General features: G+C 56.7%; 1 protein-coding gene across 1 annotated transcript in view; it reads right to left on the reverse strand.

Annotated features, from left to right (window-relative positions):
* The window catches only part of KCNQ1 (potassium voltage-gated channel subfamily Q member 1), a 166,157-nt gene extending 160,509 nt beyond the window's left edge, over window positions 1-5,648 (reverse strand). Inside the window, exon 1 of the mRNA XM_049781207.1 lies at window positions 5,293-5,648. Coding sequence (XP_049637164.1) covers window positions 5,293-5,648 — 356 coding nt within the window. The remainder of the gene's footprint in view (window positions 1-5,292) is intronic.
* Between the last annotated feature and the right edge of the window lie 7,985 nt (window positions 5,649-13,633).

Below are 13,633 nucleotides of genomic sequence, written 5' to 3' on the forward strand. Positions count from 1 at the left end.
GTTCAGCAATAAATAATGGGGTGTTGGGGATGCTGAGGGGACCCACCTGTGTCCGGGGATGGACGGACAGAGGGCAGCTTGGTTCAAACTTCCAGAGAAAACCCACTGGCTGGCTTGGCTTGGTTCACTCTCTATGGAGACGGGCAACAGCACAACAGAGCCCAAGTGATGCCCAAGACCCTGTCTGAGACCTCAGAGATCCCCACATCCTATCTGACCCCATAGACCCTGAATAAGATCTTGTCCAGAGACCCCAGCTGAGACCCTATACAACACATCTGTCCCAGTAGTCCCAATCTGAGACCCAGGAGACCCCATCAGAGACCCCACAGACCCTGTCTGAGACCCCAGGCACCCTGTCTGAGACCTCACAGAGCACATAGACCCCCAGCTGACCCTCAGAGACCCCATATGAGACCACAGAGATCCCAACTGATCCCATAGACCCCAAATGGAAACTCATATACCCCATCTGACCCAATAGTCCCTATCTGAGATCCAATAGACCCTATAGACCCCATCAGAGACCTTATCTATAACCCCATACACCTCCCTGACACCCTACAGACCCCATCTGAGACCCCATATTGTAACCCACCCACCCCCATTCTTCCGGTGTAACTTGATCTTACCTGCAAGACCCATTCCTGGGAGGGGTCTTGCTACGTGTAACTTTACCTGTTAGACCCTCCCATTCCTTGGGAGGGGTCTTGGAAGGTGAGAAAAGGTTTTGCCTAAGGGGCAAAAAGGGATTAAGCACTTTGCCAGCATGGAGAGATAACAGGAGGAGACGTGGCTGGAAAAGGCTAAGACACAGGGCAAGCTAAGGTAAGCATGCGTAAATGGTTAAGATAGACCTCACATGTGGTGGATAGGCCATGAATAAAGTTGATATTTCCTGACATATCAGACCCATCTGATACCCCCAGGCATTCCTCCTGTGAGCTGAGTCCAGGGACCCCATGTCTCACTCTTGAACCCAAACTTCCCCCACCTGGACCACCTGGAGCTGGATGTGCCGTGAGATGTCTCCCAGGGACATTGGCTGGAGGAGGCAGATGTGCAGGGGACACCCCCACACGGGAGACTGAAAACTGGGTGGCGCTCCCCTTCCAGACCCCCCCTCACTCCCCAGGAATCAGGAACACTCCAGAGAGTCAGGGTGTGTGGCATCTAGGTGAGAACCCCACAGTGCTCTGCGAGTCACAGCTGCACCAGTGTAGGGTGGACCGAGTGAACCTCCAAAGCCATGGTGTTTCTGTTGCCTTTGTCTCCCTGAGCACTGTGACAGGGGGACCCACACCCTCGCACCAGCTCTCACTGGGCTGCCTCAGGCTCTGTAGCCCAACAGACCATGTCTGTCTCCATCCGTCTGTCTCGCCAGCTGCGCCTCTGCTGAGTCCTGCCCCATCCTGTTTCTGTTTAGGGCTCCTGGCCAGGGACCCCAAGGTCGCCATCAGTGAGGGCATAGACGCACCTCACACCCACCCTTTTGGGCCCTCCAGCACCCAGAACCGGAACCCCTCCAGGGCATCCACCTGTAGTTCCCAGGTAGGAGGGCACCTGGGAAGTCTGATTCTGCCTAGGGCAAAATGAGAAGGCTTCCAGGAGGCGGTGACCTATAAATAGCACCTCCAACCACACGGTCAGGCGGTCAGGCTGTGCCCGCAGTGGGACACTGGCGTCAGTGTGCCATTCCAGGCTGCTCCCTGGCATCCCACCACCCAGACCCCAGGGTATCCCGACATCCACTCTGAGGCAGACAGTCAGGAACAGGCCCCCGGGCGCCACCTCGGAAGAGGCACCATCCTGGCCAAAAGCCCCACGCAACTCACAAGGGTGCAGGGGCCCTGCCGTTGGCGCACCCCAAAAGCGCCCAGAGGCTCCAAGAGCAGGAAGTGGGTCTGGCACCAGGCCCAGGGGCTGCCCGGGACTGGCCTGGCTGTTGCTGCCACCCCACCAGGGACCGGCCCCCCCACCCTGTCCTGACCTTGGCCACCACGCCTGTGGGGGCGGCGCACGGGGTTTCCGGGGCCCTCAAACAAAGCCGCACACAGCGCTGGAACAACAGAGCACTGTGTCTGGCCAGAGGCTGAGTCCTGGGCGGGAGGGGGGGCCGGGGTGTCCCCCAGGCTGGTCCCCTGCACACCTGTGTCCTGAGCCCTTTTTGAAAGCCGGAAGATCGGGTCCCCGCCAGTCCTATCCCTTTCCCCAGCCCAGCTCTGACCTGAGCAAACTCGAACCTTACACCTGGGAAGTAAGTTAATTCAACCCCACAAAGGGACCCTCAAGATCCCCCAAAGTCCACTCTCTGCCCAGCCTCGCCACCAGCCTGCATTCAAGGGCATCTGGGACCTCAGATCTCTCAGCGGCTGCCTACCCTCACAAGTGCAGGGAAGATGATGGGGCTGACTCAGGAGCGGGGGGCTCGGCAGCTCACCTCTTCCTCTTTGGGTGGGACCAATAGGGAGTGCTGGATGGGGCTATGGGGGCAAAGGGTCTCAGGGACAGCCACACCCCCTTTCTCAGCACTGACCCCCCTCCCAGCTAGCTCAGGCAGGTGCGAGTCTGGCGGCCCTCAGAGGCCCCACAGTCAATGATTAACCGTCCCAACGGAGACGGACGGACGCCAGGACAAGGGCGCCAGGGCAGACCGGTGGGGGGGGCCAATGATTGTGGGGGTCACTCTGAACATACGACGCCCCAAATGGGCAGGGCCTCCTCCCCACAACCTCACACCCCCAAACCTGTTCCCATACCCCTGTACCTCAAATCTGTCTACATAACTTTGTACCCCCAAACCTGTCTGCACACACACCTCAAGCCCATCCCCACACCCCCATACTCCCAAAAATGTCCTCATACTTCTCTACCCCCTAACCCATCCCCATGCCCCATACCCCAAAACTGTCCCCACAGCACCATATGCTCAAACCTGTCTCCATATCTCTGTACCCCCAAACCTGACCCCATACTCTCTAACCCGTCTATACAGCCCCATCCCCCAAACCTGTCCCCATATCCCTGTACCCCAAACCTGTCTGTACACCATGTCCCCACACCTTATACCCAAACCCATTCCATACCCTATACCCCAAAACCTGTCCTCATACACTGTATCCCAAAACCTGTTCCTATACCCTACACCCCAAAACCTATCTGAACATCCCTGTGCCCCAAAACATGTCCTCATGCCTCTGTCCCCCTAAGCCTGTCTCCACACCCGTCCCCCAAAACCTGTCCTTACACCCCCATATCCTCAAATCTATCCCCATACCTTCAATCTATCCACACACCTATACTCTAAAACCTATCTCCGCACTCTAAAACTACCCTCACACCCTGTACTTCAAGCCCATCCCTTGACCCCTGTACCCCCAAACCTATCTCACACTCCCATCCCCTCAAAACCATTCTCATACTCCTGTCCCCAAAACTTGTCCTCATACTCCCAAACTCATCCCTACACCCCTGTACTCCCAAAACTGTCCATACATCCTGTACCCCAAAACCTGTCTCTACACACCCCACCCCCCATTCACGGGAAGAAACTGGCCCCAGAGAAGGTTGCACATCCCTTGAGGTCCCCAAATGGGGAGAAACAGAAAAATCCCAGGAGTCCTGGGGGGGGGGCATGAGAAGTGTCCTCATCCCAGGAGTGGGATAGCATCCTTGGCCCACTCGGGGCGCAGAGCAGGAAGCGGGGGAGGGCAGCCCCACACAGGAAGGTCCGTCAGCCGCTGGGGCTCCCCACAGGAAGGATGTCCTGAGCACCCACCCTCCGGCCGGAAGCGGAGCCCAGTGACACCCCCCAAGGCGGTTTCACAATCGCTTCTGCCAGAGCAGGGCCTGGTGGTGCTTGGAGCACCCAGGGCTGAGAGAGCGACAGTACCCCACCTCAGCTGTATACCAGGCTGGACCTCTCACAGGGCCAAGACCAGAGACCCCTCCCAATCTGGGACCCCAGACCAAGACCCCGGGAGCATGCACGGTGGGGGGCTGAGGGTCAAGCCTCCTGATCCCCTGTCCCAGGGGGCCACCTGCAGTGGCCACCACTCTGGGAGAGTACGGGCAGGCTAACCCCCGTCACCCGCTACCCAGGACATTCTCCGGCCACACCCTTGATCCTGTCACCAAAGGGGGGGCCCTCCCTGGGCGGCACCATTGGATCAGGAAGAAAACAGAAGCGTCCTCAGACACTTCCTCCGGCGGGGACGCACGGACAGATGGACAGACAGACGGACCAGTCCGGCCTCTTCCTTCACCAAAGCACAGCCCCAAAGCCTAGGCATCCTGGGTCCCGCACCCCTCAGCTCTTGGGGACACTGGCCAAGCCGTGAGACCCCCGGCCTCCAAGCAGGCAGGGGCTTCCAACACACTGGGAGCCACCACTGTTGGCACCCTGGTTTCCAGTTACTGCACCCCAAATCCCCAGAACCTAGAGGGACCAGGACAACATCACACCGGCCACACCCACCTGCACACCTGTTTAGGGTTCCCCCCAGCTACCCTCCAGCCTCTGAAGGTACTGCCCCGCCCTGCCCTTCCCCTCTGGCCTTCGTTACTACTCACAGCTCCACTCTAGTAGAGCACCTCCGGGGAGCACTGGTGGATGAGGGAGTTCTCCCACCCACCCCCAAACAGTGCTCAGAGGGAACATAAGGTGCTGGAGAGGCCCGAGCCAGCCCTCTGGGGGCGGGTCCCCCAGCAGCAGGCCTCCTGGGTGCACCCCACAAGGCTCTGGAGGCGGACAGGGCTGGAGTGACATCTCTGTGCCCACAGAACTGACTTCCTTGTGCCCTGCCCCGCTCAGGCACGCTCACTGGGAGGCCAGGCCCGGACACTGGGGGTGGGGGGTGCCCTCCTGACCTGCTCCCCAGGGGACTGGAATTGGGGACCCTCCCTCCCCCCCTTTCCATCTAGCATTTCCTAAACAGACTCCAGGGGCTCTGGAGACCCACCCTATCCAAGTCCACCGCGCTCCAGGGAGACCCTAAGATGCAGCCTTGGCTGCGCCCCAGCGTTCACCCCAGCACCCCGGGGCGAGCTCTGAGCTCTTCGGGCACCCGTGTCCAGCCGGCGCGAAGTCACCTGGACCGGCCGGGCTGGCGCCTCGGGGCTGGCAGCGCTCCCAGCCCGGCTCCCCAGTGCGCTCCAGCCTTGGGCAGGCCCCGCGGGCACAGGCTGGCGCACGGGTTCTTTCCCTGCACCTGCTCCCTCTGCGCCCCCTGAGCCCCCAGGACCCGGGCTCTGGGGCTCCGGCTACTCGGGGACCCCCTCCCCAGGACTCACACGGCGAAGTGGTACGCGAAGCATTTCCAGCCCGTGGGGCGCTCGAGGAAGTTGTAGACGCGGCCCTGGACGTGGGTGCGCGTGAGCAGCGGCCGCCGCGCGCTGTAGATGGACACGCGTGGGTCCAGGCTGGCGAGGGGCCTCTCGGGGGGCGCGGGCACTCCGGGGGGCGCGGCGGGGACCCCGATGGGCGCGTAGAGCGCGCTGCCCGCCGTGGCCGGGCCGCCCTCGGCCAGCTCCAGCGGGAAGGGGCACTTGGCACCGGGGCCCGCGCTGCCCCGCCGGGCGCTCGACAGGCGGCCCAAGCCCCAGCGCCTCTTCTCGGGCCGGGGCGAGGACGACGAGGCCGAGGCCATGCCAGGCGGGGCGGCCGCACCGGAGCGCAGCAGGCGGGCACCGGGGCGCAGAGCTGTGCGCGGGTGGCTGCGGCCAAGGCGGCCAAGGCGGCTGCCAGCCAGGCCACGGGGTGGGGGGCGGGACCGGGGGCGGTGGCCAGGCCTGGGGGTGGGGTCGGGTGGGGTAGGGGACAGCGCCCCGCCCCGCAAGCCGCCCTGCCCTTCACCCCAATCCAGTCGGGTACCCAAGGGCCAATGCGCCCACCCGCCCGCGCGCTCCGTGCGCCTTCCCCGTGCGCCCTGACGGTGCACCTGTGCCCAAGTGTGGGTATTAGTCGGGATGGGGATGACCCCTCCTGGGCTCCTCTAAGATACCCCTAAAAGAGTGAGGAGGGAGGGGTATCAAGGGACAGCGGCCCTCTGCACAGCACGGAGGATGGCAAGGTTGACCCTGCTGGGATTGGCATTTTGCTCGTCCTGCTGGGTACCCCTGGATGCCTGGTGACTAGGGGATGTATGGGACTGGGAAGGGGGTGCCCACCAGGGCCAGACTCCGGGGAGAGGGTCGGAGAGCCTGGTGAGAGGCGCATTGGGGAGGGAGAAGAGTGGCAGGGAAGGTTTTTGGAGCTAAACTAACCTTCACGGAGGCTCCCTCCCTGCCCTGCACTTGGAACCTAGTACATGCCTGCAGAGGTCTCCCTGGGGGGCCCCCACAGAGCAAATAGGCTCAACAGCCTCCCCCAGAGCTGAGAGAAGGAGTTGTGAGATAGACAGGACAGAGCACTGATACGCAGAAAGTGCACCTTTGGGGGTGCAGACACAGCAACGGGGCCAAGAACTCAGCTCTGGGGGGCAGCCACCAAAAGCAGCAGCAGAAAGAGACTCCGGGACTGGATTCGGGCTTTGGGTTCCTAGTGTGTCTGACCTGATTGTCCTCAAGAGACCAGGAATCCATCCTGGAGAGGGCTGGTGGTGTCTGTCTCCGGTAGGGCTGGGGGTTCCCCGAAATCAGAGGCCCGGCAGGTGGGAGGAACTGCTCTTCCCTTCCTGGGAACCGCCAGGGATCTTGCAAGGGCCAAGGGCAACTTCGAGTTCAGAAGGGCGTCTGCCGCTTTTTCTCCCCAGTGAGGACCCAGCCCCAGGCACAGACCAGATTGTGGAATCACAACTTGGGTCTCGGGGACCCCACACAGAGGTGGGGAGGGAACTCGGGGGCTCACACGGCAGTGCTCGGCTACGTGAATCCTGAGTGCACGTGTGTGTGTGCGCGCACACACAGACACACACGCAGATCATCACAATGTCAAGTGTTCGGTGAGAACAAGGCTGCCCCCCACTGTGCCTGGACTGGACCCCCAAAGTCACTGCCAAGGTCACTGGGGAACAGAGGGTGTCACCTTATTTCTTGGCTTTAAATGAGGGCTCCTTGTCATGCTTTCATGTGTCCCATGATCCTGCATTGCTGGGGGTCCCTCTGCTGAAGAAACAGAGGCAGGGAAGTGATCCCCTTTTTTTGGTTTTTGGGTGACACCCGGCAGCGCTCAGGGGTTTCTCCTGGCTCCATGCTCAGAAAATTGCCCCTGGCAGGCACAGGGGACCATATGGGATGCCGGGATTCGAACCACCGTCCTTTGCATGAAGGTAAACACCTTACCTTTATGCTATCTCTCCGGCCCTTATGATCCCCTTTTCTGAGAGTGGGAATGATCACTCTGAACAGAAATTGGGTTGCTGAGAGGCTGGAGAGATAGCATGGAGGTAGGGTGTCTTCCTTGCACGCAGAAGGTCAGTGGTTCAAATCCCAGCATCCCATATGGTCCCCTGAGCCTGCCAGGAGCCATTTCTGAGCATAGAGCCAGGAGGAACCCCTGAGTGCTGCTGGGTGTGACACCCCCCAAAAAAAAAAAGAAATTGAGGGCTGAGAGGAGAGAAAGACACCCCCTTCAGGAACAATAGTGCAAACCACAGTGTGTAAAAGAGAAAGAGGGAAGGAGGAAGGGAAGGGGAGGAAAGAAGGGGAGGGAGGGAGAGAGGGAGAGAGAGAGACAGAGAGAGAGAGAGAGAGAGAGAGAGAGAGAGAGAGAGAGAGAGAGAGAGAAGAGCTACTATGATCATGACAATGATAGTGAGAAATGATTAGTCTGGATAAGAAATAAGAAGTAGGGGCTAAAAGGAGATAAAGTAATATGCATGGTACCCCTTCAGGAACAACAAACCAGTGTCAAAAAGGAGGGGGGAAGGGGAGGGTGTTTGCCTTTCATGGGGTCAACCTGGGTTTGATCCCTGGCATCCCATAGGGTCCCCCCCCAAGCCTGCCAGGAGTGATTCCTGAGCTCAGAGCCAGGAAGAACCCGAGTGGAGTGCAGCTGGTTGTGACAAAAAAGGCAAAATAAAAATAATAAAATGATAAGAAGGCGAGAGAAAGAGAGTAAGAAATGGGGGATGTCTTCCCAGAGGCAGGCAGGAGGGAAACTGGGGACATTCGTGGAAATGTGCATGACAGAAACTCAATCAGGAACTACTTTAGTATTTTGTGTATCTCATGATTCTATTAAAAAATGTATTTAGAGGCTGGAGTGATAGTGCAGCAGTAGGGTATTTGCCTTGCACATGGTTGATCCAGAATGGACCTCAGTTCAATCCCTGGCATCCCATATGGTCCCCCAAGCCAGGAGCAACTTCTGAGTGCATAGCCAGGAGTAACCCCTGAGTGTCACTATATGTGGCTCAAAAACCAAAAAAAGGAGAAAAAAAAAAAGAAGAAGAAGAAGAAAAAAAAATGTATTTAGGGCCAAAGCGATAGATAGCACAGCAATAGAGTGATTGCATGCAGCCAACCCAGATAGATGGTGGTTCGATTCCTGGCATCCCATATGGTCCCTCGAGCCTGCCAGGAGCTATTTATGAGTGCAGAGTCAGGAGGAACCCCTGAGTGCCACCAGGTATAGCCAAAAAAAAAAAAATGTATTTGGGGCCGGAGAGATAGCACAGCGGCATTTGCCTTGCAAGCAGCTGATCCAGGACCTAAGGTGGTTGGTTCAAATCCAGGCGTCCTATATGGTCCCCTGTGCCTGCCAGGAGCTATTTCTGAGCAGACAGCCAGGAGTAACCCCTGAGCACTGCCGGGTGTGGCCCAAAAACAAAAACAAAAAAATGTATTTAACCAAAAACCTTCAAAAATAAAAATGTTGTTTAAAGAAAGAAACAAATGCAGATGCAACCTCTGCCCTGGATAGGCATCAGGACTCTGGTACAGACCCACAGAGATAGCCCAAACCTCATATCTCTCCCCAGAAAGGCCAGGCGGTGATATAGGGTGATGATGGTTCCCCAAGGCTGGGATGAAACGAGGAACGTTCAACCACCCACCTGGGGCGCCCAACCTGCAAACACACACTGGGGAGTGGCCCGGATTCTTCCTGATTTTTCTGTGCAGCAGAATTTGGGGTGACTGCGGCAGCAGTTTGAGGGGTAAGGGAGGACTGTTTCTGGGTGGAGACCTTGTAGGGGGTCCAGGCACATGCTGTTCCCCCATGTATGTCCCCAGCTTTCACACAGACCACCCAAAAATGTAGACACAACCCTTTAGGGCTGGAGGCACTGTATTCCTGACCACCCAGCTTATCAGTCCTGGGGTCCCTGTAGCCCAACAGAGGCTGCCCCTGACCCAACCCAGCCCTCTTCTACCCTCAGAACACAGAAAACTTAGGCTGGATCATAACCTTCTGGGGCCAGAGAGATAGCACAGTAGTAGGGCGTTTATCTTGCACGCAGCCAACCCAGGACAGACCCAGGTTCGATTCCCAGCATTTCATATGGTCCCTGAGCCTGCCAGGAGGGATTTCTGAGCACAGAGCCAGGAGTAATCCCTGAGCACTGCCGGGAGTGACCAAAACAAACAAACAAACAAACAAATCCATCTGAAACCTGCCTGCCTCGCTGGGCTTCATACTGTGTGAAGAAGCCCCCGTCTGTGCTGGTGGGGGTGGAGTGATAGCTAGGGGGGCATCATCTCCCATTAAAATCTCCCCAGTGACCCCAATGCTGGATGCTGAACCCCAATGCCCACCCCCATCCCTGTTGGGGTACAGAGTGGCCGCAGAAGAAACAGAGGGGGAACTGAGGCTGGAGAAGCAGGGCAGGCCTGGCCTGGCAGCACAGAACCTCCCACATGCTGTCACCCTTGTCCTAAAGCCAGGGACTGCTAAGGAACACTGCAGAGGAGCATCCAGAGAGCACCACCTTCCCTGGCCACTGACCTTGGTGCAGCGTGGGGGTCTGTATGCAGAGCTCTGCTGGGTTATTGGGGGGCCACAGGCACCCGGGCCTGACCACCAAGGCTCCCCTTGCCCCGCAGCCGGGTCATCTGACCCACTGCCTCCTTCCTCCCGCGGTCACACAGTGGCCACAGGACAGGGTCCTTCCTGACAAGCTCACTGATATGAGCCACCACGAGTTCTGTTCTGCAGATGCCCCAAGAGATCCTAAAGAAAAAGAAACGGACACAGGGGAGAGCTCGCATGGGGTGCAGGGCAGGGCAATCCCCAGAGACCCCAGGGCACCCTCACCCGCTCAGGGCCCCCCTCCAAGCAGGAATCTCAGAGATCAGCCTCTCAGAATCCATTGACAGCAGCCGGCCACTGCCCAGGCCCACCAGCAGAGGAACGGATGGACAGACAGAAGACACCCTTCTTCAGCCCCCCCCCTCACTGCACATGGTCCTGTCTGTCTTGAAGGAGGCTCAACCACCCTGCACAGCCCCAAAACTGCACTGGGGCCTCATGAGTGGCAGCTGGACCCCACAAGGCTCAGCTGACCATGGGCGGAGGTGGATGCCCTCTTAGACGGGTTCCAGTATGCTGGGTCCTTGTCCACACACCTCTTCCCATGGCCATGCTGGTAGCTGAAGGTGAATGGAGCAGGTCAGACAAGTGCTGAGGAGGAGGAGGAGGAGGACAATGACTCAGCCTCCGGCTGGTATTTATTAAGTGCCTACTGAGTTCCCAGCCAGGTTCTGCTGCCCTGGCTGGGAGGGGGGCAAAGGGACAGCACCTGAGGAGTCAGCAACCCTGTCCAGGATGCAGGGACCCAAGAGAAGGAGCAGGAGAAACTTCCACGCCAGGAAGGCCATTCCCAGCCCATGCCAGCACCCCCATGGTGCCCCAACATTCATGAAAGGGCCACTGTGGGCACCAGAGGCTAGGATTGACTCAGGCAACTGTGAGTCCAGGTGGTGAGCAAGGAGGACTGTGGTGAATGAGGGGGCAGAAGAGGAAATAGAAGCAGGACTGTGTGATGGGGTGTGGTGATGGGCACACAGTACACAGGGAAGGTGACATAATGGGGGGTGAGTGGTGGGTGGAAGAAAGGATCAATGGATGTATAGATGGATGGATGGATGGATAGATGGACAAATAGATGGACAGATGGACGGATGGATGGATGGATGAACAAATAGATGGATAAATGGATAGATGAATGAATAGATGTACAGACGAATGGATGGATGGACAGATAGATGGATAAATGGATAGATAGATAGATAGATAGATAGATAGATAGATAGATAGATAGATAGATAGATAGATAGATAGATAGATAGATAGATAGATAGATAGATAGATAGATAGATGAATAGATGTACAGATGGATAGATGGATGGACAAATAGATAAATGGATAGACAGAGAATGGATGGGTGGATGGATGGGAAGACAGATGTATGGATGTGTGGGTGGATGGATGAAGAGATAGATAGATGGATAGATGTGGGTGAATAGGTGGATGGATGAATAAATGAACAGATGGATAGACAGGTGAATGGATAGGTAGATGCATGGATGAATAAATGGACAAATGGATAGATGGATAAATATGATGGGCATGCTGATGGATGGTTGGTAGATGGATGGATGGATGGATAGAAAAATGGGTGAATGGATGGACAGACAGACAAATGAATGTGTGGATGGTTGTAAGGATGGATAGATGGACAGATGGACACATAGGTAAATAGGCAGATAGATGGACAGGCAGGTGGATGGGTGAGTATCCTACCTAGATGGATGGATGGGTGGATGAATGGATGAATAGACAGGTGAATGAATGGGTGGATGTGTGGATGGGTGGATTATAGATGGGTGATTAGATGGATAAAAGGGTGGGGGTGTTAGTGTTAGCCCATCCCCCACTTTTCCTGTATAACCTTACCTGCTAGTAAAACCAGCCCATTTCTGGGAGGGGTCTTTGGTAGGTAACAAAAAGGTTTGCCTCAGGAGCAGGAAGGAGAGATGGATGGGGAGATTGGGAGAGATTCAACAAGAGGGATGGAAGAAGAAGCAGCAGGAGAGATGGCTGAAAGAGGTTGATTGCAGGGCTGATTATGAATCCAGTGTTATGATAGGAGCCACAGCTGTTGGCTAGGGCCTTGAATAAAGCTGATGTCTCCTGAAACCTGACTGCAGTGGATGATTTCCTCACTGCTATCTCACTGAACCCTCAGACCCGCTGGCCAGAGAGGGTTGCAGACGCATGGCCTGGGCTGGAGGAGAAAGGCCTCACCCTCCATTCATCACCATCCATCACCATCCAGCCCCATTCAGGACTGTTATTCTACAGTGGGGGGTGGGGGAATGATGGAAATGGGTAGATGGATGGATGGAGGATGAATGGATGGGTGGGTAGATGTTTATTTGGAAGAGGTGGATGAGTGGTTGACTGGGTTATGGGTGGGTGGATGAGTGGAGGAAGGAAGAGTCAGATGAATGAGCAGATGGTGACAGGTTGGTGGGCTGGTCCCTGAGATTCCCACTTGGACAAGAGCCTCTGAGCTGGTGGGTGGGTAGGTGGATGAGTGGAAGGAGGATGGGTGGGTGGATAGAGCATGAAGGGTGGAAGGAGGGTGGGTGCTAAAAGTGCAGGTAGCTGACTGTGTGGGTACGCGAACCCCTTCTCCCAGCTCTTCGTACAAACATACGTGCCCTCAGGTCCTCTTTAACAGACCCATTTGAAAATAAAATTCCTTCATCACCAGATCCGCCCTTTCTTTCTCTCCATGGCCATCATTTAAATTGTCTTTCTATAGGTGCTCACTTCCTTGTTCTTTGTCTCTGACTCTGACACATAGAAGTTGCTCAATAAACCCACTTGTAGCAGCTGAACCAGCTGGCAGCTGCTTGAGCAGGAGTGGGCGGTGGGCAGTGGGCCCTGAAACAGGGAGTCTCTGGGGTGCTGGGCAAGAACACTGAACACAGAAGGAGAAACTGGTTGGTTACAGGCACCTGCAGGGTCCCACAGAGAGAGTTGGGGGGAGGTCGAGGCTGCTGGTCCCCAGACCCAGGAGATCCAGAAAATAAGAGCAGGAAAATGGACACAAACACAGACACACCTGTACATGCACAGAGACACACACAGATATAGACACACACAGACACACATACAAAGATGCACACCTACCTGTACTTGCATACAGAGACACAGACACATGCAGACATACACATAGAGACACACAAAGACACAGAGATACAAAAAAAGACACAGAGATACACAGATCATGTGTCATCCCCCTTAAATTGTCACCCTGCCTGGGGTCCCTCCTTTCAGCAGGCACCAGGTCTCCACCACAGCTCACTGCCCCTCACTCAGCCTCTCTTCCTCCCTCCCTCCTCAGGTTGGGGGAGGGTCCAGTGGCTGACAGTCAATGGGGCTGGAAAGCAAAGAGGGAGGAAGGGTCACTTTCCAGCCCCTCTGGAAAGCGCATATCAGCCTGGAAAGACTGGAGCAAACACCAGAGGGAGTGGGTGACCAGTGAAAAGCAGGCATTTGGCAGTGGGCACTGGCATCATAAGGCGGGACCTTCATGCTGGAGCTGACGTCCCAGGTAACAGGCCACTGTGTTCTTGGGCAGTAGGGGCCGTGCATGTCCCTTCAGAGCCCCTGGTGGGTGGGTGAGTGGGGGGTGGCCTCCATGGCTGATGCTGTGGTTCAGGGGCTCCCTCTGGTGGCGAC

Source organism: Suncus etruscus, chromosome 9 (genome assembly GCF_024139225.1).
Source record: "Suncus etruscus isolate mSunEtr1 chromosome 9, mSunEtr1.pri.cur, whole genome shotgun sequence".
Classification (NCBI taxonomy): domain Eukaryota; kingdom Metazoa; phylum Chordata; class Mammalia; order Eulipotyphla; family Soricidae; genus Suncus; species Suncus etruscus.